Source organism: Myotis daubentonii, chromosome 15 (assembly GCF_963259705.1).
Source record: "Myotis daubentonii chromosome 15, mMyoDau2.1, whole genome shotgun sequence".
In the NCBI taxonomy this organism is placed as follows: Eukaryota; Metazoa; Chordata; class Mammalia; order Chiroptera; family Vespertilionidae; genus Myotis; species Myotis daubentonii.
In genome coordinates, this window is record NC_081854.1 from 3,312,199 (window position 1) to 3,339,990 (window position 27,792).

Sequence of the window (27,792 nt, forward strand, 5' to 3'; positions counted from 1 at the left end):
TGGGAGGAGGTGAGTGTAGCAGCTTCCACATACTCTGCCTCCACCTTGAAATCTGCATTTGCAGTTAATATTGGAGTTGTCAGGAGGCCTCATGCAAATGATTGAAGGAAGAGGACCATAGCAGCGTGGCACACACCTGGTTCAATCCTTTCGCGCTTGGCACGGGACTGTGGTCTCCTCTCGCGACCCCGCAGGGCTGGGACAGTGAAGTGAAGGTGGGTTGCGGCGGACTCGGCCCCTTTCCCAAGGGGCCCGAGGGCCGGCACCCTCCTCCCCATTTTTTCCTCCCCCTCCAAGGAGCCCGGTCGACCAGCACTCCCAAAACCGCGGCGCAGGGCGGCCGTGAGGACTAACATTTGCACGGTGGCTCAGGTCGACCAGATAGCCGGCCGGACTTAATCTCGTGCAGTAGTACAGATTATGAAAGGTAGGGTCAACCAGATGGCCCGGCCCAGACTTTGTCTCAGGCAGTTGGTCAGAGTGATCGGGTTGACCAGTTGTTTGTGGAGATGAAAGATTGAACACAAGGGACTGGTGATCAGGCCAGGGGCGGGGGAAGGAGGCGGGGCCAGGGGCCGGGGGCGGGGCCAGGCCAACCAGGGATGAAAAGCAAATAAATGTTGACAGAATATATATATATATATTTTTTAAAGACTCAATTACAATAGGGCCCACATAACCCACACAAGGGACATCCCTAGAGCACCCAGCTTAGGCGATCAAAGAGACTAGGCCACTTGGTCCCACAGGACACCTACCACATTAGGCCACCCACCAAGCTGGGAGTCATGGCAGACCTAGCTAAGACACAGAAACAAACACAAAGACACAGCCAAAATAGGGAGACAGAGAAACAGGCCCCAAGTGAAAAAAAAAAAAATAACAGTGGAAATCTTTTTAAAAATAACAAAAAAACCACTAAATCAAATGGAAGCAAGCAGATTATCACATATAGAGTTCAAAGTAATGGTTATAAAGATGTTCCAGAAACTTATGGAAAGTTATAACAGCATGAAAAAACCTTTTGTAAAAGTCAGAAATGAAGAATACAATATATGACATCATGAATACACTGGCCGGGGCTGGGTGGCTCATTCAATTGGAGCATTGTCACATACACCAAAGGCTGTGGGTTCAATTCCTCTTCTGGGAACATACCTAGCTGTGGGTTTGGTCCCGGGTTAGAGTGCCTATGGGAGGCAGCCAATCAATGTTTCTCTCTCCCTCTCTCCTTCCCTCTTGTCTCAAAAATCACTTTTAGCCTTGACTGGTGTTTCTCAGTGGGTAGAGCATAGGCCCCCTGCACCACAGAGTCTCAGGTTCAATTCCAGGTCAAGGGCACATACCTAGGTTGCAGGTTTGATCCCGAGGCCCAGTTGGGGCATGGGAGGGAGGCAAGCAGTTGATGTGTCTCTCTCACACTGATGTTTCTCTCTCCCCAAGCCCCCCACCTCCCTTCCACTCTCTGAAAAGCAATGGAAAAATTATCCTCTGGTGAGGATTAACAAAAATAAAATAAAATAATTTTTTTAAAAAACATATCCTCAGTTGAGGATTTTGAAAAAGAATACACTGGAAGGAATAAACAACAGGTTAAATAAAGCAGAAGATCAAATGAGTGATTTGGAAGACAAGGAAGAATAAAAAAAATCAGAGTAGCAAAAAGAAAAAAAAATGAAAAGAATGAGGATAGTTTAAGGGACCTTTGGGACAACATGAAGTAGAACATCAGAATCATAGGGGTACCAGAAGGAGAAGAGAGAGAGCAAGGGATTGAGAATTTATTTGAAGAAATAATGACCAAAAACTTCCCTAAACTAGAGAAGAAAAAAGACACACAAGTCCCAAACAAGAAAAATCCAAAGAGGCCCACACCAAGCTACATTATAATTAAAAAGGCAAAGGTTAAAGGCAAAGAGAGAAACTTTTAAAAATATACTTTTGTTGATTTCAGAACGGGAGAAAGAGGGAGAGAGAGAAAAATATCAATGGTGAGAGAATCATTCATCAGCTGCCTCCTGCATGCCCCACACTGGGGATCAAGAGTCCACAACCGGGCATGTGCCCTCACCAGGAATCAAACCATGACCTCATGTTCATAGGTCAACTCAACTACTGAGCCACACCGGCTGGGCTTTAAATATTTATAGCTGAGTACATTGGATGTCTAAATATATGACTTTCAACAAATTTGTGAAATGGTCAGCTATCTAATTGTTCAAATCTGTTTTTCCTTCATTGACATCATTCTCCTTTGCTGGGAGATCAATAACATAAATTGTCATACAGGTCCCCAAGTCTGTCTGTGTCCATGGTGAAATCTGGATTGCCTCCCATGCAGGTGCTTGCCCAGAGCTGAGACCGAATTCCCAGTGTGAGGGAGGAGCTCTGCTCAGGGGAGGAGGGGCCCAGAGGAGGCAGCAATGACTCAGAGGTTTCGAAGGAGAGCCATGAAGAAACAGACGGTGCTGACCTACAGAAACAGGAAGTCAGTGAAGGGAAGTGTGTGGGGAAAGAAAGTCCACAGTCCCAGTGGGGCCCTGCTTTCCTCTAAAAAATGGAGAACAGTCTTCTCAGCATCTCCCAGGCCTCCCTCTCCCCTGGGGTGTCCTCCCTGAGATGGTCCCACTGGCTCCTCCAGGCACCAAGGAGAGTGGGGCAGCCTTCAGTTCCTCATTAGAGCACTTCACATAGACCATCAACTCTCTCCATGTGCCCCATTGAGCCCTTCTGAGCAATGCCCCCACCCACCACAGACTCAAGATGTCTCATCTGTGTCATCCAATCAGCCTCCTTCCTGGTCCTCTAACTCAGGCCCCACCCCTTCTGCAGGTCTCTCCTCTCCCCACCTCCCGAGGACCCTTCTATAGCCCCACCTGTTCCCAGCCTGCCTGCTGCACCCCCTCCACCATTTTCTACCTTCAAAAGAGATCCAAGGTGCACATCTGATATTCAAGGTTGTGAATGGTCAGGTTGAGCTAAACTCACCAGCCCCAGGAAACACGACTCTCCCTCCACAACCCAACCCACCCAGTTACCCACACTCCCCTCCACATCAAACCAACTCACCCAGTTACCCACACTCCCCTCCACACCAAAGCAGAAATTGAGCGGTTGGAAAATTCTGTGCAGTCAGGAGACTCAGTTGGTTAGAGCGTCATCCCAATATGCCAAGGTTGCAGGTTCAATCCCTGGTAAGGCCACATACAAGAATCAAGCAATGAATGCATAAATAAGTGGAACAACAAATCTCTCTCTCTCTCTCTCTCTCTCTCTCTCTCTCTCTCTCTCTCTTCCTCCCTCCTTCCCTCCCTCCTTCTCTCTCTCTCCCTCTCTTTCTCTCTTTCTCTCTCTAAACCTAGTCAGCTCCTTTCCAACATGCTGGACCAAGACACATCCTGTCTCATCTGACTCAACTGAAAATGTACTTTGTGTTAAAGGTACGTGTAAGAGTTATATGCGAAAATCACATAAATGATTTAAGATACTGACCAGCAGACCATCCAGGGACCAGGCGAATGTTGGAGCTTTATTATCAATGGCGTTAACAATCAATAGAGCTTGTCTGCGTGGCATTTTCACATAGTGCTCGTCTTTTTAAGTCATAAATCTTTTCATACAATCTGTTGCTTCAAATTTACCCCATTGACTTGGAGCTAAAATCCCAAATATTTGAGTGGTTCACTAGACCCTGTGTGACTAGCCTGAGCCTTCACATGTCTGCTCTCACTTCTGGCAACAGCTCAACATCTTTCTGGTCAAAGATGCACCGTTCCTCCCCCAGCCCACCACCTTTGGGCTCTTCCCTGCTCATGCCTTGGGTCAGTCCAGGCCTGAGAAGGACCCCCTCAGCCAGGACCCAGGTTGCTTGGCATCTACCAGTCATTGAACCTCATTATCTCATTTCCTTTTTTCTCCCAACGGGTACATGAGACTGTAACTGAACTGGATGCTGCCTAAATATCTGCAACATCTTCATTCATCTCAGCCGCATAAGTCCAGGAAAGGGATGGCTGAGCTTCAGCTACGACTCTTCCAGAGCCTGGCCAGTGACGGCCCAGGGTCACTGTTCAATAAGTGCTGCCTGATTTCCTGGCCAGTGATGGCCCAGGGTTACTGCTCAGTAAGTACTGCCTGACTGCCTGGCCAGTGAGGGAAGGGAAGAGCAATTGCATTTAGAGACGCTCAGGAAAGGGAAGTGTCTTACACAAGCTCACAAAGGTTCTAGAAAAGGCAGAGTCAGAACTGAGCCAGAAATTGGGTGGGGTCCTCTCCTGCCCTGTTCCTCCACCCTCCTCACCTGGGACGGCTGTCACCCTCTGGATTTGGGTTTGGCATGAGGTGGAGGCAGAGCGTGTGGGGTCTGGTGAGACTCAGGTCGGTCTCAGAGGTCCCACAGCTTGCTGGCCCCTAGGGCCCACCCTCCAGGGAGGGGCTACTTCCCTTCCTGTGAGGCCACTGATGAGGAACCAGTAACATATCACTTGGGGACTGGACGTTGTCACACCTCATTCTTGCCTTTGTCCGCCAGGCTCTGTGGAGTTTGTCGTCTGCACACCGGGGACCATGTGCGGAAGCCCCCCGACCCAGAACCTCGCCACCCTTCTTGTCCTCGGTGAGCTCTGGGGAAAGGAGGAGGGGAGGGAGCGTTAACAGCTCAGTAACCATCCCTGGGCTGACGGGATGGTGGAAGGAGGGGAGAAAACGTGCATTTGTGGGGTCTCAGGAAAGAGAAGGGAACTCCCAAGGTCACACAGACTCTGTGACAGGCAGGAGCTGGTGCTTCCTTCTGCTCTGCCCTGTGCCCTGCACCCTCGGGGACTGGGACCAGGGTCACCCTCTGGATTGGGGTTGGACAGGAGGTGGAGGCAGAGTGTGGGGCTTCTGCTGAGACTCACATCTGGTCCTGAAGGTCCCGGGACCTGCTGTGTCCTCGGCCATCCTTCAGGGAGAGCAGAGTGAGGCTGATGAGGAAACAGGGACCTGTCACCTGGAGCCAGGACCCTGTCACACCCGTGCATCTGCTTGTCCTGCTGGGCTCTGCGGACTTCATTCATCAGCAGTACCACTGGGGACCATGGCTGATAGCACCACAACCTTGACCTTCATTGTCCTCCTGTGCCTTGGTGAGTTTGTGGGGAAAAGAGGAGGGATAGGGTCCCCTCCCCTCCCATGTCCTGGCCTTGGGAGACCCCAGGATTCAGGAGGCTCAGTGAGGACAGGACTTTGGGGTGAGGAGACAGTGCTCAGGAGCCCAGACCAGGCCTGGAGCTTCTGTGTGCTGTCGGGGACGGTTCTCACAGGGACTCTCTTCCAGGGCTGTGTCAGGGCCCGTGGGACCAGGTACAGGCAGGTGAGTCTCCCCCGCCCCCCCCCACCCCACTTCCCCTGACCTCCTGCTTCAGCACAGTCACCCCTTAGGCACCTGGGGAGACACAGGTTTGGAATAGTGGTGACCAATCTGGGAAGGGCCTGGGTGTGACAGCTGGTGAAGGTGGAGAGAAGGACATCCTGGACCATTCAGGTCTGATTCCTTTCCAGAATTCATCCCCAGTCCCTTCATCTGGGCTGACCCGGGCCGCTTCATCACCAACGGGAGCTCTGTGACCATCTGGTGTAAGGAGTATCTGCAGGCTAGTGCCCACAGTCTGTATAAAGACGGGGGCTCTGACCCCCTGGAAATAAGGATCCCACAGGACTCTAGCAACAAGGCCTGTTTCCTCATTGAAGCCATGACCCCATCCCACACAGGGCTGTACCAGTGTGCATATTACACTACTGAGGACAAACTGTCACAGAGGAGTGACCCCCTGCTCCTGGTGGTGACAGGTAAGGGAGATGGCGTGGGCTCCAGGTCATAGGCAGAGGGAATACAGTGTGACCTCAGGGGACTTCACCCCTCACAGAACACACCTGGGGTGCAAGGGTGACTGTCCTTTTAACACAGACCCTTTCTCCTTCCTCAGGAATGTACCCTGCACCCTCCCTCTCAGCCCAGCCAAGCCCTGTGGTGGCCTCAGGAGGGAACGTGTCCCTCTCCTGTAGCTCACAGTTCACATCGGGCCCTTTCCATCTGCTGATGGAGGGAAAGTTTGATCCACCCCGACACATGGAAGCAGAACTGAGGATCCATAATGGGAGGTCGCAGGCCCAGGCCATCTTCTCTCTGGACCCCGTGTTCACCTCCCATGGGGGGACCTACCGATGCTATGGTTCTTCCAGCTCCAACCCCAATGTGTGGTCACAGCCCAGTGCCCCTCTGCATATCGAGGTCACAGGTGAGGGACAGACCCTTGTGCATCCCCTTCTGTTTCCTGGGCTCAAATTAACTGTGCTGTGTGTCCATTGGGGCCCTTAGGTCATAGGGGTCAGGGGCCTCCTGCCCAGACTCTGTGCATTCACCTCTGCTCAGTGTCTCTGTGCACCCCAGTTGGATGCAGGAGGCGTCCTCTACAGGGATATGGCCCACATTCTCCTACACCCAAACTGGGGTGCTCTCTCTCCCTCCCTGTCCTCGCTCACTCTCCTTCACTGCTCTTCTGTTCTCACCCTGTCACGTGAGGGTCCATCTCATCTGGCTGGTTTGGATTCCCATCTATACAACCCTTCATGCTGGGTCTATTATGGCTCTTTTTAGAGAAACTTCAGGCAACACTTCAGTCTATGAGCTCACAATTGAACTTTCATTATATGGAGTCCAGATAGAAATATAAACATTCTATTCCTCTTTTCATTGGGAGCAGATCAAATTCAGATATTTGTTACGAAGAATAACTTCTTTATATAAAGTCTTCTTATCACACACATTTTCAAATGAGCTTTATGAATGAACTTCAGACGCATTTGACAGCTATTTGTAAAACTGAGTAAATGCACAACCCACTTAGACAATTGCACAACTAAGATAGCAATTTGTCAGAAAGCTGTTTGATTCTTATAGCTTTTCTAAATGGCACTAAGTGCACATAGGAAAGCTATTGTGTGGACATACTTATACCCTGACCTGTTAGCCTCCCAAAGCTTCTCTCCCTGTGGATTGTTTTTCAGTTGGTCCCTCTGATATAAGATTATAATCCCCAGCAGTCAAAGGGAATGTCATTTCTTTATTCCCAATGGCAGACCTATTTTTCTCACTCCACGTCCCATAGGATGAAACCGCGAAGCACAATGCGAATTCACACCCAAAGTTATGTCAAGGCAAATCCATTTACAAATTTGCATTTTATATTGAAAGCACTATTGGTCCCTATGTTCCAATCCGTTCTTCTGTTTCATTAGGGTTTACTAGGAAGGCTTTCTTTTCCTGACAGATACACCCACCCCCATAATGATCTTTTCTCTGACTTTTAACCACATGAACACACATTACAAAGGCTTCGTAGATTCACCCACTTGGATATTAACCCAACTGCGCAACACGGATCATTCATGTGTATATCTGAATAGTGGAGCTGACATTTAGAGTTATTGCATGGATCAGTGTACTGAGGAGATGTCAATAATTTTGTTTATATCTCAGGTTTTATAGCAAAACAGGTAAACAGATTGACATAATTTCCTACTTTGGGTGCTCACTAAATAATGAAATTAGGGGAGTTTTCTCTGTGACTTAAGCTTGAGCCAGAAGTGTGGACCTCCTTGGTTATGACCTTTGTTGTACTTTGAGATAAAGCAAAAGCTCACACCATTAGCATCCATATGCCCACACTTCTCATCTAGTAAATATATCTACCACTGTAGGTATTCATTTGTATAATTGTATAATGAATGAACTAAATCTTATCTGGTTTGGCTCAGTGAATAGAGCGCCAGCCTATGGACTGAAGGGCCCCACGATTGATTCTGGTCAAGGGCACATGTCCAGGTTGCAGGCTCAGTCCCCTGAAGGGAATGTGCAGGAGGCAGCCAATCAATGATTCTCTCTCATCATTGATGTTTCTATCTATCCCTCCCTCCCTTCCTCTCTGAAATCAATAAAAATATATTTAATATATAAATAAATGAGTTAATGAAAGGATCAATAGATGAACAATTCCAGGTGAGGATGAAAATGCGGATCCCAGAGAGGAGGGGCCTGGGCGAGATGGAGTGAAGGAGACCCAGCCCAGACTTTCACTCCTTCATGCTCATGAGATTCGGGAATCCCTGATACCAACCCCTCCTCCACAGACCCTGGGTCCCCCGCTGTTGAGAACCTGGGATGACTTAGCTGTAGGGGAATAAGCTCATGGGGTCTTGAGTCTCAGGCTGAACACAGACACACAGCTCTTAGTTATTTCTCAAGTGGGACCATTTCTCCCCTCACCCTCAGTTCTTGGGCAATGCTAACTCTTGTCAAGGTGACTCAGCAGGTGCTGAGTTCAGATATCACAGGGACGCTGAAGTAAAGGAGAGGTGGGAACCAGGGTTGACACAGAACCCGTGAGATTTGGGTCCTGCCCTGACCTCTGTGACCTTTGCATCTACATTTTCCAGACTCCAAACCCCAAGACCCAGTGCCGATTCTCGCTGGGATGGGCGTGGCTGGCTTGGTCCTGGTGGTCTTCGCGGTGATACTATGTCAGACTCGAAATGACAACAGAAGGACCCTTGAGGCAGCCAGGATGTGAACACAGAGGGGACAACCGATCAGAGTGGGGGAGCCTTGGAGCCCATCTGATGACCCCAGGAGGTGCTGAAACAGAATGTGGGCCATAATTGGGGAAACTGTCTGCTGAGAATGTCCAAGGGAGAAGACGTGGTAGATGAGGTTTGGGTGCAGGAGAACGTGGGTCATGTCCCTGTAGAGGACGCCTCCTCCATCCACCTGGGGTGCTCTCTCTCTCTTCCTGTCCTCACTCACTGTCCTCCACTGCCCTTCTGTTCTCACCCTGTGACATGAGGGTCTGTTCCACATGGCTTGTTTGGATTCACAACTATACACCCCTTCATGCTGGGCCACATCCATCCCAATAAAAATGTGGTATCTTAATAACCTGGGTTTTTTTTAAATTTTATTTTTATTGACTTTTGAGAGAGAGGAAGGGAGAAGGATAGAGAGATAGAAACATTGAGGAGAGAAAAACATCAGTTGCCTCCTGCATGACCCCTTTTGGGGATGGAGCCTGCAGCCTAGACATGTGCCCTGAGCTGGATTTGAACCAGTGACATCCTGATTCATAGGTTGATGTTCAACCACTGAGCCACACTGGCTAAACTGTGGGATTATTTTTAAACCAAGAAGAACAAAGTAAAAAAATGTCCTGATACCTGCTCCACGTGGTCCAGACTATTGCACATCTCCACCCTCCTACCATCTCCATGGGACTTTTTTTTTTTTTTGGTGAGGGATTGCAAATTTATTTGATCATCCACACACCAGGTGGCTGAGCCTGGTTCGGTGCTTCTCCTTTGTATCCTTTCCTGGGACCTGCTGTTCACCTAGGTTTCATGTGGTTCTGAATGATGCTTGCTCTGTAGTTTAGTTGTAATTTCGCTGTGGTTTTGGGAGGATTTAAGTACTTCCTTTACTTCCTCTGCTATCTTGAGAAGAAGTTGTAATATTTTGATAATAAATAAATAAGTTTGAATTGTTGGCATCATTTCATTTAAGTAACGCATAGGTTTGTTTTAAGTAGCTTTTTAAAAATTTTCCAGACCAGTTTTAAATTGATTCAAATTTATTTGCTTTATGCATTTACATCAATCAGTTTCGAGGTTATACATGCATTTCCAGTAGGAATACTTACCACCATTGTTAATATTGTTAAACGGGCCTGTGGGCCAGTCACTAGCTTTAACTACAGCTGTTCCACCTGGAGCGATAGGGTCACTGTGCCTCAGTGTTTCTACCAAAAGGTCATTGCTGATGCCGGCTTCACTGAAAGGCTGAACAACAGACGTGGCCACAGCATCAGAAGATTGCTTGAGAAAGCTGTTGATGTACATGGATCTGAACCCTTGAAGGATCACCTCCAAATAGACCAATTCCCCCAAAAGGATCAGCCTTGAAAGGATCACTGCCAAGAAAAATATCAAACTGGAAACAAATCCAAGTCTATCTGCACCTGGATCTGCCAGTGACCTTGATTCTACAGTTGATGGATCTTCCTCATTTGAGTGTCTGTCACTGTTACATCCAAAACAAATATTTTATTGGCAGCTGCAGTCCCCACTCCATTCCCATCAGCCATCACACCATTCCCATCAGTCCCCACTCCATTCCCATCAGCCATCACACCATTCCCATCAGTCCCCACTCCATTCCCATCAGCCATCACACCATTCCCATCAGTCCCCACTCCATTCCCATCAGTCCCCACTCCATTCCCATCAGCCATCACTACATTCCCATCAGTCCCCACTCTATTCCCAGCAGCCATTACTCCATTCCCATCAGTCCCCACTCCATTCCCATTAGCCATCACTACATTCCCATCAGTCCCCACTCCATTCCCATCAGTCCCCACTCCATTCCCATCAGCCATCACTACATTCCCATCAGTCCCCACTCCATTCCCATCAGCCATCACTGCATTCCCATCAGTCCCCACTCCATTCCCATCAGCCATCACTGCATTCCCATCAGTCCCCACTCCATTCCCATCAGCCATCACTACATTCCCATGAGTCCCCACTCCATTCCCATCAGCCATTACTCCATTCCCATCAGTCCCCACTCCATTCCCATCAGTCCCCACTCCATTCCCAGGAGGCAGCATGTCAGAAGCAGTTCTTGCTCAGACTCCAGGCTGCTCAGGCCTTCTGTGCGCATTCAGTTGGCTGTTGCTCTGCTGCCTGTGCTGAGGCTGCAATAATCTCTAGCTGCTAGCACAATCTCTGGAGTCTAGCGCCATTTAAAAGGATGCTGTGTGGGCTGCTGCACCAATTTCTTTTTTAAAAAAAAACTGTATCTTTCTTGTTGAAAGTATTAGAGTTGTCCCCATTTTTCCCCACTGACCCCTTCCACCCCACAACTGCCCTTCTCAGGTCTTTACCACACTATTGTCTGTGTCCATGGGCTGTGCCTATGTGCACATAACTTCCCCAGTTAATCTCTCCCCACTCATCCATTCACCCAGCTTTCCCTCTGAGATTCGTCAGTCTGTTTTATGCGCCTATGTTTCTGAATCTCTTTTATTCATCAGTTTATTTTGTTCATTAGGTTCTATATATGAGTGAGATCATGTGATACTTATCTTTCTCTAACTGGCTTATTTGCCTCAAAGTCCCTCCATGCTGTCTCTATATACTCCAGGTCCCTCCATGCTGTCTCAAAGGGTAAGAGATCTTTCTATTTTACACATGCATAGTAATCCATGGTGTCAATGTCCACAGCTATTTTTTATCCATTCATCTACTGAAGGGTACTTGGGCTGTTTCCAGATCTTAGAAAATTGTGCTTCTATGAACAAACAGGTATATACGTCTTTTCAGATTAGTGTTTAGAGTTCCTTAGGATATATTCCTAGAAATGGCATCACTGGGTCACATGGAAGTTACACTTTTAAATTTTTGAGGAAACTCCATACTGTTTTCCTCAGTGGCTGCACCAGTCTGCATTCCCAGGCATGTACTAGCAGGCATGTACTAAGACTCCCTCTTCTTCACATCCTTGCCATCACTTTTCCATTGTTGACTGGTTGATGCTTCCCTTCTGACAGGTAAGATGATAGCTCATTGTCATTTGAATTGGCATCTCTCTGCGGATCAGTGACTGCACCAATTTCATTGATTACAAGGGGTGTCCAGCTCTTTCATTTCCACCTGATTCATTTGCATTGAACTGATTTCCTGCTGTGAACCCTGCAGGTGCCCCTGAGGAGGTCCCAGCTGGCCCTTGCCTGTGTCCACACTCTCCCCCAATCCTGCTGTTCCTGTTGTAGGCCACGCCCCTCTTCCCTATAACATGGCCAACTCTTCCGCAGAAGTGGAGATCTGCGACTCTTGACTAGTCCCTTCAGCTTCCAGGGATGTGACCAGCTGGGCCTCCTCAGTGTATTTGGCTGACTTTCCTGAGTTGCTCCTGCAACGGGGCCTCCTGCTCATCCAGCCCATTAAGGAGACCCTGTGCTTGCTGTTTTTGGGCCTGTAGTCTTTGCAGATTAGCATTTGACCCTGAACCTCATCAAGACCCTGAACCTCAGCGTTCTCTTTTGAAGAGTATATCTCTCGCCCAGCTGGAGCGGCCCCAGTTGGTTGAGCATTAGCCTGTGCACCAAAAGGTTGCTGGTACAACTCCAAGTCAGGACACACATCTGGGTTGAGGGTTCAGTCTATTGTTGGGGCACCTGCAGAAGGGAACTGATTCATGTTTCTCTGTCTCCCTCTCTCCAAGCATGTCCTCAGGTGACAATTTTTTAAAATAGAGCACCTTCTTTCTCTTTAAGGTCCTCTTGCACATAAGGTCCCTCTTTAGGTCAATGGTGTTGTTGTTAAAGGCATCTAGCTCCTTAATAGCAGAGAAATCTGTAGCAGGACTGGATCCTATGATGCTCTTTGGTAAACCGGCCCTGTCTGGTGGTGGGAGAATCTCAGGAGTAAAAATGTGAGGAGGATCAATGCCCTTTTAACTTCTGATTGACTGAGTGAAAAGCCAAGGCAAACATACCCTTTGAGAGCTTCCCACAGGGTCACATGACACCCAAAGGTAGGCTAGTCAGGTAGAAGCTAACCCTGTCTCCAGGTAGATCTCACAATTCAGACACAAACTCATCCATGTCTTCATCAGTTTTCAGGAAGATGCCATCCTCTCTAATTTTTCTTCAGGGGATCCAACCCAGGTTTTCCTCTTAGCAGGTGGCACAAGGCTGGAGGCCAGGACATGGGCACAGGTGCTTCCTCCAATGTGCCCTTTACCAAGCACATGGCACCTGCAGACTCATCTCCATGAGCTTCGCACCAGGGCCAACACCACTCAGCTCCCAAAGGCTTCCAAGGGCAGCCACAGGCAGCTTCGAGGTGAGTGATGCTCGTTTCCCTTTAGCACATCCACATATGGGGCTTAAAACAATCAAAAATGGCACCATGTTTGGCCTTGTCTTCAGATTTTACAGCCCACGTAACCCTGATGCAGAGGTTCCACTGTCTAGTAAGAAACTATGGGTGTCCTGAGATCTGGGTCCTGGAAAGCAAGGTTTAAGCTTCTCAGTGACACCTGCCATGCATTCTGGGTACATGCACAAGGCAGAGAGCAATGAACAATTCCCGTTTGCTCAGGACAACTTTGCCCTCTGGGTCAGCTAAATACCAAACCTTTCCAAGTGTCAGATCTGGGAGCCTGATATATTCAGAAAAGTAGCAGCATCAGCAGGCAACGCCATCCTGGATGGCTCGCACCACCCGGTCTGTAGCGTTTTTCACATGAAGGGATCCCACTAGATGACTGTGTCAGGGAGAGCTGGGCAGGCACAGCCATGATGCCCCCATCCTGCAGGGGAGAGAAAGGAAGGGCAGGCAGACAGGGCAGGGTGGAGAGGAAGGGGATGGTGCATGGGAGGCTAGCTCTTCCCTCCTCTCACCCCCTGGGATTTCCCTTTCACGTCCATTCCTATTGGATCCTCCCACTTCCACCCCTGCTTCTCCACAGAGAGTCCCTCCCAGGCCTGTCCTGATGTTCAGGACGCAAAGAGGTGGGTAGTGGGATCTGCCCTGCCCCATGGCGTCCTCTTTCCCTAAGTTGGCATCTGACTGTGATGTGCCCAGCAGAGCCCACGCCAAAGGTGAGTCTCACACTCACACCAGGACAGACGCCCACGCCCAGCGAGAATGGATTGAATCCGTTTCCACACACACACAGAGGACATGGCTCAGTGCTGACCATGGGCTGGGTCTGTGGGCAGAGAGACCCCAGTGCCCGTATCCAAAGCATGTGGAGGGGCAGCCCTGCTCCAACTTTCACCCTGAGTCCATTCCCCTCCCTGTGTGTGGCCACCTTGGGTCCCTCTCTTGTCCACACACAGGTGGGAAGCTCCACATTGATGACTTCTGGCTGCACCCAGGCACCAGTAACCACTCAACTTTGGCCCCCATCATCTATTCTGCTTCCCTCTTCATCTGGGGAACTTGCAGTTCCCTTTTGGGCACTGAGGATGGACACATGTTTCAGAAAGTGCATAGCCTTTCTCAGCATCAGGAGCAGATGGGATTTGTACGTGGGTATAGCAATCATCCAATTCCTGCAGAGTTCTGAACAACACCACTCAGGGCTCACCTCACAGGCTTACTCAGGTGTGGAAATAAACCGGGATGGCTCCCTCCAGGTCCCCGCGGCACCGACCCCACAACCACTCTAAGGAGTTGGGTTCTTGACAATGTGCTTCATGAAAGGAAACTGAGAATCAAGATGTTGTACCTTGAGAGTGAAGGTCACACACCTAATGGACAATGGAGGACGATTTAAATAAGAATCAGCCCAGCTGGCATGGCTCAGTGTTTGCATATCGTTCTGTGAACCAGGAGATTGAGGTTGGATTCTTCCTGAGGGCACATGCCCGGGTTGCTGGGCTCAATCCCCCATATGGGGCATGCAGGAAGCAGCCGGTCAGTTGTTCTTTCTCATCATGGATGTTTATATCGCTCTCTACCTCTCCCTTTCTCTCTGTTAATCAATAATAATATATATTCAAAATAAAAATAAATAAGAATTCGTTTTGTGCCCCAAATCACAGCAATAACACACTTATTGTCACTGACTGTGAAGACAGGGGCCCAGGACGAGAAGCAGCGATCTTCCTGAGGAACAAGGCGCTGAGGGTCGGAGGGACTCAGAGGCGAGTTCCCACCCGGCTGGGGAGGATGCTGTTGCAAGAAAGGGGAGGTGACCAGGGGCTGGGACAGGAAGAGAAATACATTCTGGGGCCAGGGAGAAGACCTGTTTCCTTCCCATATTTCCCTGCATTTCCCTCTGTGCTCATTGTCACAGGGACATCGCCCTGAGCTGCACAGTTGGAGGGTGAGCATGTTCCTGATGACCTGAGCTCTGCAGGCCACAGGGACCCACATCTTTCTGAAGCGTCTTCAGGGCCCAGGTGGCACTATCCATGGTGAGGACCCCAGGGAGGTGCTGATGGACGGGCTGAGGAGGAAGGAGACCCCGTGGGGGAGGCTCTGACAGGGAAGGACGTGCCCTGGGTCACCTCACCTGCAAGGGGCCTCTCAAGAGGCTCCGGGTCTATTTCCCGCTTCACCATGGAAATGAGAGCCAGGCTGTGCCCTCCCCTATAGGCTGCTGACATAACAACCCTGTGATGCGAAGGATCCGCCTGCAAGTGACCACCACCCGTGCATCTCTGTGTCCATCCTGCTGGTTCCGTGGCCTCCATCTGCTCAGCTGAGGCCACAGGGAGAAGACGCCATGACCCCCACCCTCAGGGTCCTGCTCTGCCTCGGTGAGATGGGAAGGGGAGGGGAGCCCTGCTCTATCAGAGCCCAGGACTCAGGAGGCTCATGGGGAGGAGGGTGCTGCTCAGGGTTCAGGGCAAATCTCTCACAGGGACTCTCTTCCAGGGCTGAGTGTGGGCCTCAGGACCCCAGTGCAGGCAGGTGAGTCTGTTCCCAGTTGTCCCAGGTCCCACTCCTCAAGGGCCATCCTCCAGGAAGCAGAGGGAGGGGTGCATATCTGTCTGACAGATGGGGGGCATCTAGGACCGAGAGTTGGGACCAGGAGTGCGAATGTCCTGTGACCCACCCTCTGAATCCTTCCAGGGCCCCTCCCCAAGCCCACCCTCTGGGCTGAACCAGGCCCTGTGATCCCCCGGGGGAGCTCCATTACCATCTGGTGTGAGGGGACCCCAGGGGCTGAGGAGTACCATCTGGAGAAAGAGGGAAGCCCAGCACCATGGAATATACAGAAGCCACTGGAGCTTGCGGACAAGGCCAAGTTCTCCATCACACACGTGACAGAGTATCATGCAGGGAGATATCAGTGTCACTACCTCAGCTCCAAAAGCAGGTCAGAGCGCAGTGCCCTCCTGGAGCTGGTGGTGACAGGTGAGAGGACTCACAGTGGTTTCCGCCTCAGCCTCTGCCCTCAGGATGGGGGTCTGCCCACAGGGTGTCTCCCTCTCACAGCCCAGCCATGGGGGACGTGAGGGAGTTGTGCTCCCATTTAACACGCTGCCTCCTTCTCTCCTAGGAGCCTACCCCAAACCCAGCCTCTCCGCCCTGCCCAGCCCTGTTGTGCCCTCAGGAGGGAACGTGACCCTCCAGTGTGGCTCAGGGCAGAGATTTGACAGGTTCCTTCTGACTGAGGAAGGAGATCACAGGCTCTCCTGGGCCCTGGACTCACAGACACTGCCCACTGGACGGTCCCAAGCCCTGCTTCCTGTGGGCCCAGTGACCCGCAGCCACAGGGGGACGTTCAGATGCTATGGCTGCTACAGGCACAGATCCCACCTGTGCTCACACCCCAGTGACCCCCTGGAGCTGCTGGTCCCAGGTGAGTCCCATTATTGCCCCATCTATGGATTGAGGAACCAGACACATAATTGGCATCTTTGCTTTGAGGGGAGCCCCATGTGAGAAGGTGGGGAGACTGGACCACAGAGGCTTCTGGGCCAGAGACACAGAGAGAGACCGTGAGACCTGGAGGCCAGGCAAAAATAAGAGGGTTATGGGAGGAGCACCCCCTGTAATTCATGTCTGGTCTCCCCAGGTGAGGCTGAGAAGCCCTCCCTCCTGAGCCAGCAGGGCCCCATCGTGGCCTCTGGACAGAGCCTGACCCTCCAGTGTCGCTCTGATGGCGGCTATGACAGATTCGCTCTGCACAAGGAGGGGGGACGGGACCTCCCCCAGAGCCTCATCCTGCAGCCCCAGGCTGGGCTCTCTCAGGCCCACTTCCCCCTGGACACTGTGAGCAGCTCCCACGGGGGCCGGTACAGATGCTACGGTGGATACAACCTCTCCTCTGAGTGGTCGGCCCCCAGTGACCCCCTGGACATCCTGGTGGCAGGTGAGGAGCCAGTGGGTTCACTCAGGGACTGGATTCTGCACAGGCCCTGCTGGGGGTCTCAGGGGGTGAGGCCAGAATGAAAGTGCAGGCCCCAGGGAGGGAGAGAGATAGAGAGACAGGGGGTGGGAGGGGAGAGGGGAAGACTCAGAGAAACAGAGACAGACAGAAGGGAGGGTCCTCAGAGAGAGGCCTGGTGACTCTCAGGGCCGAACAATGTGGGCAGGCACCTCTTACCCTCCCTCTCTCTCTCTCTAGGACACCTGCCTGACAGACCCTCCCTCTCGGTGCAGCCAGGCCCCAGGGTGGCCTCAGGGGAGAACGTGACGCTGCTGTGTCAGTCACAAGGCCCGAGGGACACGTTCCTTCTGTCCAAGGAGGGGGCATCCGATCCCCCCCTGCGTCTGAGATCAGAGCACCGAGCTCAGCAGTTCCAGGCGGAGTTATCCCTGGGTCCTGTGACCTCAGCCCACGGGGGCACCTACAGGTGCTACAGCTCACACAGCTCCTCCCCCTTCCTGCTGTCACGCCCCAGTGAGCCTCTAGCGCTCCTGGTCTCAGGTGAGGGCCCCTGACCCTCTCTGCTGAGCTGTCAGCCCAGGGTCCCTGCTCCAGAACAATCATGGGCTGAAAGGGAGGGAGGGGCTGTAGGGATCGTCACTCAGAGGAGATCTGCCCCTCAGAGACCCCCTGTCCCCTCTACTCCCCTCCTCACCTGGTCCAGAAGGTGTCAGGTCGGTGGTGGTAGGGACTTAGTGAGGACTCTGTGTGAGGGGGCTCCAGAGTCAGCCCCACGGTATCCCCCTCTTCCTGTCCTTCCCAGGCCCCTGGGATCCAGCCCCTCTCCCACGTGGTCCCCTTTGCTCGGAGGGAGACAGCACCCCTGGGCAGTTCTGAGACTGAGGATCTAACGCCGCCCGTGCAGTAAGGGCAGGCTGTGTCCTAAGGCTGCTAGGAGCTGGGGACACATTTCAGGGAACCAAGGGTCCCAGGGCTCTGAGGATCGGTCTCCTCCCACCCAGAGAGTCAGGCCCATGGAGGGAAAGCGGGGTCTCTGTGGGGAGGTGGTGGGTGCCTCCATGGGACGGGGCTGAGCCATGTGATGGTTCTGGATCCTCTGAAGTCCCTCATTTGGACACGCCCTTCCCCTGCCGGGGCTTCCGTGTCTGCTCATGTTAAAAAAGTGAATCATGGCCAAGAGCTTACACTTCCTGTCAGTTTTGACCCTGACCTCCTGGGCGAGGGGCCTCTCAGGGAAGCACCCAGGACGTGATGTTATGGGGCCTGTCCCCTCTGTCTCAGTGACGGTGACATTGTACAGGGAGGGACAGGCAGGACTGGGGTCCAGGCACCCAGGTCCTACCCCCCAGCTCAGGCTCAGCTCAGAGGAGGGAACAGGGAGGATCAGCCCTGGCTCAGCTCCTGGCTCTGCTGCTCCTGCTGTGGGGCTGGGCGGTCCCTTCTCTCCTCTGAGTGTCGGGTTCCTGTCTGCTCATCCCTGGTCCCATCCTGCTCACAGGCTGCTGGGAGATGAGGTGACATAAGGGCCTCACAGAGCTCAGGAAGGCAGAGCCCCAGCCCAGCCTGACTTTCCCAAGGGGCATCAGGACCTGCAGGGTGGGGACAGATGAGGGTGAGACTCAGAGTCCAGCCCTCACCCTGCCCCTCCTGTCGCTGGTGTGCTGGGGGCGGGTAATGAGGAAGGACCCTCAGCTCCAGATGAGACGTGGACAGGCCCCTGCAGAGAAGGACCCCAGAGCATGAAGCTGGTGTCCCCCTGGGGGGCAGCGTGAGGATAGGACAGGGAACTCACAGTCCCAGGTTCCAGTCCCAGCCCCGCCCTGACCAGGATGGGTGACCTGGGGCACCTGGTTAACCTCTCTGAGCCTCAGTGAAGAGGGTGGTGGGGTCAGCAATCCCTGGTGCATGACTGCTGTGAGGGGAGAGGAGATGAGTGACAAACCCCAGCACATACCTCACACATAGTAGGTGCTCAATAAATGGGATCATTGGCTCATTCCTGATGGCATTTCCGGAGAGGGACGCCCATGACATTTCAGGTCTGATTTCTTTCCAGGAGACGTCCCCAAACCCTCCATCTGGGCTGACCCAGGCCCGATCGTCACCCATGGGAGCCCTGTGACCATCTGGTGTCAGGGGTCTCTGCAGGCTAGTGCCTACGTTCTGTATAAAGGGAGGGGCTCTGAGCCTTTGGATACGAGGATTCCACAGGACTCCAGCAACAAGACCAGTTTCCTCATTGAAGCCACGACCCCATCCCACGCAGGGCTGTACCAGTGTGCGTATTACAGCACTGAGGACATACTGTCAGAGCTGAGTGACCCCCTGCTCCTGGTGGTGACAGGTAAGGGAGACACCGGGTCCCCTCCCCACTGTGGGCTCCAGGTCACAGGCAGAGGGAATAAAGTGTGGCCTCAGGGGACCTCACCCCTCACAAAATACCCCTGGGGCGCGTTGGTGATGGTCCCTTTAACACAGACCCTTTCTCCTCCCTCAGGAGTGGGCGATGCACCCTCCCTCTCAGCCCAGCCAAGCCCTGTGGTGGCCTCAGGAAAGACCCTGTCCCTCTCCTGTAGCTCTAACCTCACATCGGGCCGTTTCCATCTGCTGAAGGAGGGAGGGGCTGACCCATCCGGACACATGGAAGCAGAACCCAGGACCTATGATGGGAGATGGAGGGCCATCTTCCCTCTGGGCCCCGTGAGCCCCTCCCATGGGGGGACCTACAGATGCTATGGTTCTTCCAGCTCCTACCCCAACGTGTGGTCACAGCCCAGTGCCCCTCTGCACATCGATGTCACAGGTGAGGGACAGACCCCTGCGCAACCCCATCTGTTTCCTGGGCCCAAAATGACTGTGCTGTGTGTCCACTGGGGCCCTGAGGTCATCGGGGTCAGGGGCCTTCTATCCAGACTCTGTGCATTCGCCTCTGCTCAGTGTCTCTGTGCACACGGGTCTATTATGGCTCTTTTTAGAGAACCTTCAGGGAATACTTCAGTCTATAAGCTCACAATTTAACTGACATTATATGGACTCCAGATAGAAATATAAACATTCTATTCTTTTTTTGGGGAGTAGATTAAATTCAGACATTTGTTATGGAGAACAACTTCTTGTTTATATAAAATCCTCTTATCACACACACTTTCAAATGAGCTTTATGAATGAAGTTCAAAAGCATTTTTGACAGCTACTTGTAAAATTGAGTAAGTGCACAGCCACTTAGAGAATTGCACACCTAATATTAAAATTTGTGAGTAAGTGGTGTGATTCCTGTAGATTTTCTAAATGGTACTAACTACACGTAGGAAAGCTTTTGTGTGGACATACTTATATCATGACTTGTTAGCCTCCCAAAGATTCTCTTCCTGGGGATTGTCTTTCAGTTGGTCCCTCTGATATAAAATGATAACCCCCAGCAGTCAAAGGGAATGTCACTTCTTTATTCCTGATGGCAGACCTATTTTTCTCACTCCACGTCCCATAGGATGCAATGACGGACCAAAATGGGCCACAGCTTCCCTTCAACAAAACAGCTTCATTCACACCCAAACTTATGTCAAGGCAAATCCACTTACAAATTTGCATTTTATGTTGAAAGCACTATTGGCCGCTTTGTTGCAATCCGTTCTTCTGTTTCATTAGTGTTTGCTAGGAAGGCTCTCTATTCCTGACAGATACACATCCCCCCGTAATTATCTTTTCTCTGACTTTTAACTAAACGACACACATTACAAAAGCTTCTTGGTGTCACCCATTTCGATATTAACACAACTGAGTAACTCGGGTCATCCATGTACATTTTCTGAATTGTGGAGCTGACGTTTAGAGTTATTGCATGGATCACTGTAATGAGGAGAGGTCAATAATTTTGTTTAAATCTCCGGTTTAATAGCAAAATAGGGCAACAGATTGACATGATTTCCTACTTTTGGTGCTCTCTCAATAATGAAATTAGGGGGATTTTCTCTGACTTAAAGTTTGAGCCAGAAGTGTGGACTTCCTGGGTTATGACCTTCCTTGTACCTTGAGATTTAAATAGACTCACACCATTAGCATCCATATGCCCACATTTCTCAACGGGTAAATGTATCTACCACTGTAGGTATTCATATATATAATTGTATAACAAATGAGTTAAACCCTAGCTGGTTTGCTCAGTGGATAGAGCATCGGCCAAAGTACTGAAGGGTCCCAGGTTCGATTTTGGCCAAGGGCACATGCCCAGGCGCAGGCTCAGTCACCAGTAGGGATGTGCAGGAAGCAGCCAATCAATGATTCTCTCTCATCATTGATGTTTCTATCTATCTCACCCTCTCCCTTCCTCTCTGAAATCAATTAAAATATATTTAATAAAAAATAAATGAGTTAATAGAAGAATCAATAGATGAACAATATCCGATGAGGATGAAAATGCGGACCCCAGGGAGGAATGGCCTGGGCAGGGCAGGGTGAAGGAGACCCAGCCCAGACTTTCACCCCTTCATGCTCCTGAGATTCAGGAGCCCCTGACACCACACCCTCCTCCATGGACCCTGGGTCCTCAGCTGTTGAGAAGGCGGGATCTCTCAGCTGTAAGGGAATGAGCTCATGGGGTCTTGAATCTCAGGCTGAACACAAAACACCCAGCTCTTAGTTATTTCTGAATTGTGATCATATCTTCTCTCATCCTCAGTTCTTGGGCACAGCTCTTACAGGTGACTCAGAGCAGGTGCTGGTTCAGACATCACTGAGATGCTGATGTGAAGGGAAGGTGTTAGCCCAGGGAAGACACCAGAATCCCAGAGGTTTGGGTCTGTCCTGACCTCAGAGACTTGTTTACCCACAATTCTTATTTTCCCATCCCCAAGACTACACAGTGGAGAATCTCATCCGGATGGGCGTGGCTGGCTTGGTCCTGGTGGTCCTCGGGGTGCTGCTATTTCAGGCTCGAAATGACACCAGAAGGACCCACGATGCAGCCAGGATGTGAACACAGAGGGAACAATGCACCGTTCAGAGTGGGGGAGACTTGGAGCCCATCTGATGACCCCAGGAGGTGCTGAAAGAGAATGTGGACCATAGTTGGGGAAACTGTCTGCTGAGAACATCCAGGGGAGAAGATGTGGTAGGTGAGGTTTGGGTGCAGGAGAACGTGGGCCATGTCCCTTTAGAGGACGCCCCCTCCATCCACATGGGGTGCTCTCCCTCCCTCTCTGTCCCCACTCACTCTCCTTCACTGCCCTTCTGTTCTCACCCTGTGACATGAGGGTCCATCCCACATGGCGGGTTTGGATTCACATCTATACACCCCTTCATGCTGGGCCACATCCATCCCAACAAAATGTGATACTTCATAACCCTGGGGTTGGTTTTTATTTTATTTTTCCTTTTTTAACTGTGTTTTTATTGATTTTAGAGAGAGATGAAGGGACAGGGATAGACAATAGAAACATTCAGGAGAGAAAAACATCAGCTGCCTCCTGCATGCCCCCTTTTGGGCATGGAGCCTGCAACCCGGCGTATGCCCTGACCGGGATTTGAACCAGTGACATCCTGGTTCATAGGTCGATGTTCAACCACTGAGCAACACTGGCTGGGCTGTGGCATTATTTTTAAACCAAGAAGAACAAAGTTTAAAAAGAAAAGTCCTGATATCTGCTCCATGTGGTCCAGCCCATTGCACATCTCCATCCCTCCCACCGTCTCCATATAGTTTCTTCTTTGGATCCTTACTTGTAAACTTCTGTTCACCTAGATTTCATGTGGTTCTGAATGATGTTTGTTCTGTAGTTTAGTTGTGATTTTGTGGTGGTTGTGGAAGGATTTGAGTACTTCCTTTACTTTCCCTACTATCTTGATCAGATGTTTTAATGTTAGATAATAAATCATTTAACATTGTTGGCATCATTTTATTTAAGTAGTACATACGGTTCATTTTAAGTAGCTTTTTCAAAAAATTTCCAGACCAGTTTAAAATTGATTCACATTTATTTGTTTTATATATTTACTTCAACCAGTTTGGAGGTTATACATGCATTTCCAATTGCATGTATTTATTATTAATAATAATAAATACCATTGTTAATATTGGTATTTATATCTATAATTGTGAAATATTTTTTATTCACTCTCTTCTTTAGATGATAAAATGACACTACACATTAGCTGAACTCTGTACCAAATTCCAAAAGCTGTGTGTGTTCATGTGTCTCAAACACACACACACACACACACACACACACACGCACACACACTCATAATATTTTTTAAACTTTCTTAATTAATAATGTATATGTGAATGTATGTGCCAATATACTTTTTCAAACTTTATTAATTTTGCCATTACTTTTCTCACTTTTACAACTCACTGTCTCTACTTCTTGTCTGTTGTGCTGTTGGTTTAATTACTATCTTAGTGAGCTTTTAGTCAGTGTGTAAAAAACAGAGAACTTGTATGTTTGCAAATGTCTTATTTCCATTAAGACACTTGAAAACATGTTTTATTTCAAAGAGAGGATATAATTCAAATAAAAGGAGACAGAAAGTCTCTGATGGCTGAGGATCTACCGCCCAAACCTCCTCCTCCCTCCTGAATCAGAACCTGACCTGGTGAATGTAACACATGGGATGTGAGTTCATAGGGTTGGACGTGCCTCTCTCTTCTCAAGCTCATGGATTTCTCCCCTCTGACACTTTCACCTTAGCCTTCTAATAAAAATGTGGGTGAGTATAGGATTCTTCATTCACAATCAAGTATTTGAATGGACTTTTCACATAATGTTTGGTATTATGTTTCTGTTTGAACATGAGCTCCCATCACTTTCCCCCACTTGCAATGAATATCAAGACCCACATTTCATTTGCATATTCATGCACCCTGGCACTGTGTTCTCTCTGCTTCTCTGTAACATACCCAGCCATTGGCCTCTAGGAATGAAGGAGACATCATCCTCACTGCTCTCCTCCTGCATCTCACAGCTTCAGTGGCCCTTCTCTTTCTATTCCCCAGGTATCTGAATTTTCTAGTTCCAGTCCTTCTGTGTTGCATCTCACAAAATTTCCTCAATGTTGTCCTCCGATTTCAGAATTGTATCTTCAACTGTATCTCCTCCTTGATGGAAAGAATGTTTGAAAGTGCTAAATCAAATTACTTTTTGTCTTAGGTCTACGGCATTTGCATGATCCATTACTAAAATTTCATGTAATTCTCTACCATGATGCCTATTGTTTCCCAAGAAATCAATTCTCTCCTTTCATTGTCAGATGTTTAAACATTCTTCAATTAAAATGAGTTTCATGTATTCCTAGTGTTCTGTTTCTTTGAGTGATTTCCATGATAACACCCATTAATCACTCTGTAGATAGTCTTTCATGGCACTGTGAATCATTATTATGATTTCACATTTATAGCAATCTCAAGCCTTTTGTATTTCCACGCTCACAGGTAGTTTTGATACACACTGAAAATAGCTTCACTGTTCAAGAAGAATATTATATGGTTGACGAAGGACAGGAGAATTCTTCCTGCTTCTGAATCTTAGATGTGCTGGGTGCAATTGTCAATGCTAAGTCGTCCTGCTCCCACTGATTCAGTCAGGAATGTCTCGGCTCTTCTCTCACACATTCATTCCCAATTGGCCCATTCAATCACATCTTCTTCAAAATAGGGTAAGTTAACAAAACACTTGGGACAAACTCTTTATTGGTAGTGGTGGTAGTAGTACAGTGGATGGAACACAAAACATATCAGCATCTTTTTCTTTGGGACGGTCACTGCCTGGGAAAGGCTGAACTGGATCATTCAGTTAAATGAGACAAGAAGAATCCAATTTGTTGCTGGGTCTTTCCCAGGTGGTGGTGACCAGGTTGTGGCTGGAGTTCTGATCTCTGGTGACAGGGCTGGGGGTATGTGTTCACTGTTGGCTGAAACTTTCTCAAGCACATTTTGTGTAATGATGACATTGCTGATCATGCTGGATGAGGCTGAACTAAAAAGGTCCTCATTTTTGGCCATTGACAATGTGCTGAAGTCAGCAAATCCATTTTCAGATGATCCCTATCCAAAACCAGAAGCAACGGGATCTTTGGGCAAATTCTTAGTTGCAACAACCTATCCATCCAAGAGCAATAGGATCGATGTGCTTCAGTGTTTCTACCAAAGGGTCACTGCTGATGCCGGCTGCACTGAAAGGCTCAACACCAGACGTGGCCACAGGGTCAGGAGAAGATTGCCTGAGAAAGCTGTCCGATGTACATGGATCTGAACCCTTGAAGGAACACCTCCAAATAGACCAATTTCCCCAAAAGGATCGTCCTTAAAGGATCACTGCCAACAAAAATATCAAACTGGAAACAAATCCAAGTCTGTATCTGCACCTGGATCTGCCAGTTGCCTTGATTCTACAGTTGATGGATCTTCCTCTTTAGAGTGTCCGTCACTGTTAAATCTAGAACAAATTTTTCACTGGCAGCTGCAGTCACCACACCATTCCCATCAGCCTTCACTCCATTCCCATCAGTCCCCACTCCATTCCCATCAGTCCCCACTACAATCCCATCTGCCATCACTCCATTCCCATCAATCCCCACTCCATTCCCATGAGCCTTCACTCCATTCCCATCAGTCCCCAAGCCATTCCCATCAGTCCCCATTGCATTCCCATCAGCCATCACAGTATTCCCATCAGACCACATTCCATTCCCTTAACCATCACTTCATTTTCATCCCTCACGTCATTCCCATCAGCCACCACTCCATTCCCATCAGTCCTCACTCCATTCCCATCAGTCCCCACTCCATTCCCATTAGTCCCCATTCCATTCCCATTAACCATCACTCCATTCCCATCAGCCGATGGTATCTGCCCTGCCCTGTGGCATCCACTCTCCCTAAGTTAGCATCTGATTGTGATATGCCCAGCAGGCCCACGCCAAAGGTGAGCCTCACACTCACACCTGGGCAGATGCCCACGCCCGGCTATAATGGATTGAATCCGTTTTACACACACACAGGGGGTGTGGCTCAGTGCTGACCATAGGCTGGGTCTGTGGGCAGAGAGACCCCAGTGCCCATATCCAAAGCATGTGAAGGGGCAACCCTGCTCCAAATTTCACCCTGATTCCATTCCCCTCCCTGTGTGTGGCCACCCTGGGTCCCTCTCTTGTCCACACAGAGGTGGGAAGCTCCTCACTGATGACTTCTGGCTGCACCCAGGCACAGTAGCCACTCAGGGTTGGCCCCTGTTATCTCCTCTGCTTCCCTCTCCATCTGGGGAACTTCCACTTCCCTTTTTGGGCACTGAGGATGGCCACATGTTTCAGAAACAGTGTGCATAGCCTTTCTCAGCATCAGGAACAGATGGGGATTTGTATGTGGGTATAGCAATCATCCCATTCTTGTGGAGTTCTGAACAACACCGCTCATGGCTCACCTCTCAGGGCTTAGTCAGGTGTGGAAATAAACCAGGATGGCTCCCTCCAGGTCCCCGTGGCACCGACCTCACAACCACTCTTAGGAGTTGGGTTCTTCACAACATGCTGCATGAGAGGAAACTGAGACCCAAGAGATGGTGCGTTCAGGCTGAAGGTCACACACCCAATGGACAATGGTGGACTATTTAAATAAGAATCAGCCAGGCTGGCATGGCTCAGTGCTTGTGCATCGTTCTATGAACCAGGAGGTCATGTTTGATTACCAGTCAGGGTACATGCCCAGCTTTCCCGCTTGATCCCCATGTGGGGCATTCAGGAGGCAGACGATCAGTGATTCTCTCTCATCATTGATGTTTCTCTCTCCCTGTCCCTTCCTCTCTGAAATCAATAAAGAAATATGTATATATTCTCGGGGTTGGGGGAGGAAAAAGAAAAGTATGAGAGTGGCGCTCCAGCCGCTGGACATGGGGCCCGCAGGTAGCAGGACTGCTATGAGCACAAATATGTGTGGAAGCTGTGGTTCGGACCAGCTCTGCTGGTTGCAGGCGAGGTGTCTGGGCAGAGGCAGCTCACAGCTGCCCTTAGAGCTGAAGGTGTGTGAGGGAGATGAAACTGAACTCTGTCTGGGCAAGAATTGTGCTCCGTGTACAAAGCAAAGAGCAGCACAGTGACTCCTGGTGGCAAAGAGCACAAATTCCGAGTCAACTGGGGAGAGGGAACTCGTGCTCATGGAGAGAGTGGACGGTTCGTGCCAAATTCCAGAGGAACCGTCCCACTACGACCATAGGACACAGAACCCGTGTAATCGTGTAACCCTCCAGGAGTTAAACTCATTGAAAAGTAAATAAATTACAGTGGATGGTCTCTTGTAAAAAAAAAAAAAAAGTAGAAGAAAACACCTGATTGAGACATTACTGCTCAGTACACACAGGAAGCAGGTGGGACACAAGTATTTTGAAAAGGTGATTTTTCTTAACTAACCAAAGCTCTAGATCGAATCATGGCTTCTTACTGTCTAAGACAAGCCATGGGCCCAGGGGGACAGCTCTGCCCCAGGAATGAGGGGCCCTGAGGGGGAAAATGACCCTGAGGCGTGTGCCTAGGAAGGAGGGGCTGGAGGCTGTGGCTGAGAAAAAGAGAAGTTCATGAACAAACATGTGATAAAAAGAAAACCAAGATTCTGGGCTCACAGAAGGGACCTGTTTACTTCCCTTATTTCCCTGCATTCCCCTCTGTGCTCACTGTCACAGGGACATCGCCCTGAGCTGCACAGGGAGAGGGTGAGTATGTCCCTGCTGATCTGAGCTCTGCAGGCCACAGGGACCCATGTCTTCCTGAAATATTTCCAGGTCCGGGTGGCACTGTCCAAGGTGAGTACCCCAGGGAGGTACTGATGGACGGGCTGAGGAGGAGGGAGACCCCGTGGGGAG

General features: G+C 50.0%; 3 protein-coding genes across 5 annotated transcripts in view; all 3 read left to right on the forward strand.

Annotated features, from left to right (window-relative positions):
• Positions 1-9,581, forward strand: part of LOC132216525 (leukocyte immunoglobulin-like receptor subfamily A member 6) — a 31,341-nt gene extending 21,760 nt beyond the window's left edge. For 2 of the 3 annotated variants that reach the window (XM_059665784.1, XM_059665786.1), the window contains exons 3-5: positions 5,542-5,829; positions 5,967-6,278; positions 8,476-9,581. In XM_059665784.1, coding sequence (XP_059521767.1) covers positions 5,542-5,829; positions 5,967-6,278; positions 8,476-8,609 — 734 coding nt within the window. In that variant the 3' untranslated portion in view covers positions 8,610-9,581. Of the gene's footprint in view, positions 1-4,912; positions 5,127-5,317; positions 5,354-5,541; positions 5,830-5,966; positions 6,279-8,475 lie in introns of all 3 variants that reach the window. The other variant, XM_059665783.1, reaches the window with a different exon arrangement.
• A 5,306-nt stretch (positions 9,582-14,887) lies between these two features.
• On the forward strand, positions 14,888-17,502 carry LOC132216526 (leukocyte immunoglobulin-like receptor subfamily A member 6). Its single transcript, XM_059665787.1, has 6 exons — positions 14,888-15,368; positions 15,487-15,522; positions 15,685-15,969; positions 16,115-16,417; positions 16,634-16,930; positions 17,186-17,502. Exons 1-6 carry the CDS (start codon positions 15,335-15,337, stop codon positions 17,500-17,502), a joined length of 1,272 nt encoding a protein of 423 aa, XP_059521770.1. The 5' UTR covers positions 14,888-15,334.
• A 1,473-nt stretch (positions 17,503-18,975) lies between these two features.
• LOC132217259 (leukocyte immunoglobulin-like receptor subfamily A member 6) lies at positions 18,976-21,920 on the forward strand. Its single transcript, XM_059667353.1, has 5 exons — positions 18,976-18,987; positions 19,097-19,292; positions 19,446-19,751; positions 21,451-21,522; positions 21,799-21,920. Exons 1-5 carry the CDS (start codon positions 18,976-18,978, stop codon positions 21,918-21,920), a joined length of 708 nt encoding a protein of 235 aa, XP_059523336.1.
• Positions 21,921-27,792: the final 5,872 nt, after the last annotated feature.

What these genes read in the sequence shown, in the direction of transcription:
- LOC132216526 (XM_059665787.1), top strand. Translation starts at nt 15,335, where the DNA reads ATGACCCCCACCCTCAGGGTCCTGCTCTGCCTCG. An exon ending in CAGGACCCCAGTGCAGGCAG is followed by an intron (nt 15,523 to 15,684) that starts GTGAGTCTGTTC and finishes GAATCCTTCCAG; the next exon opens with GGCCCCTCCCCAAGCCCACC. An exon ending in CCTGGAGCTGCTGGTCCCAG is followed by an intron (nt 16,418 to 16,633) that starts GTGAGTCCCATT and finishes TGGTCTCCCCAG; the next exon opens with GTGAGGCTGAGAAGCCCTCC.
- LOC132217259 (XM_059667353.1), top strand. An exon ending in CCTGCTCCTGGTGGTGACAG is followed by an intron (nt 19,293 to 19,445) that starts GTAAGGGAGACA and finishes CTCCTCCCTCAG; the next exon opens with GAGTGGGCGATGCACCCTCC. An exon ending in TCTGCACATCGATGTCACAG is followed by an intron (nt 19,752 to 21,450) that starts GTGAGGGACAGA and finishes CCTGAGATTCAG; the next exon opens with GAGCCCCTGACACCACACCC.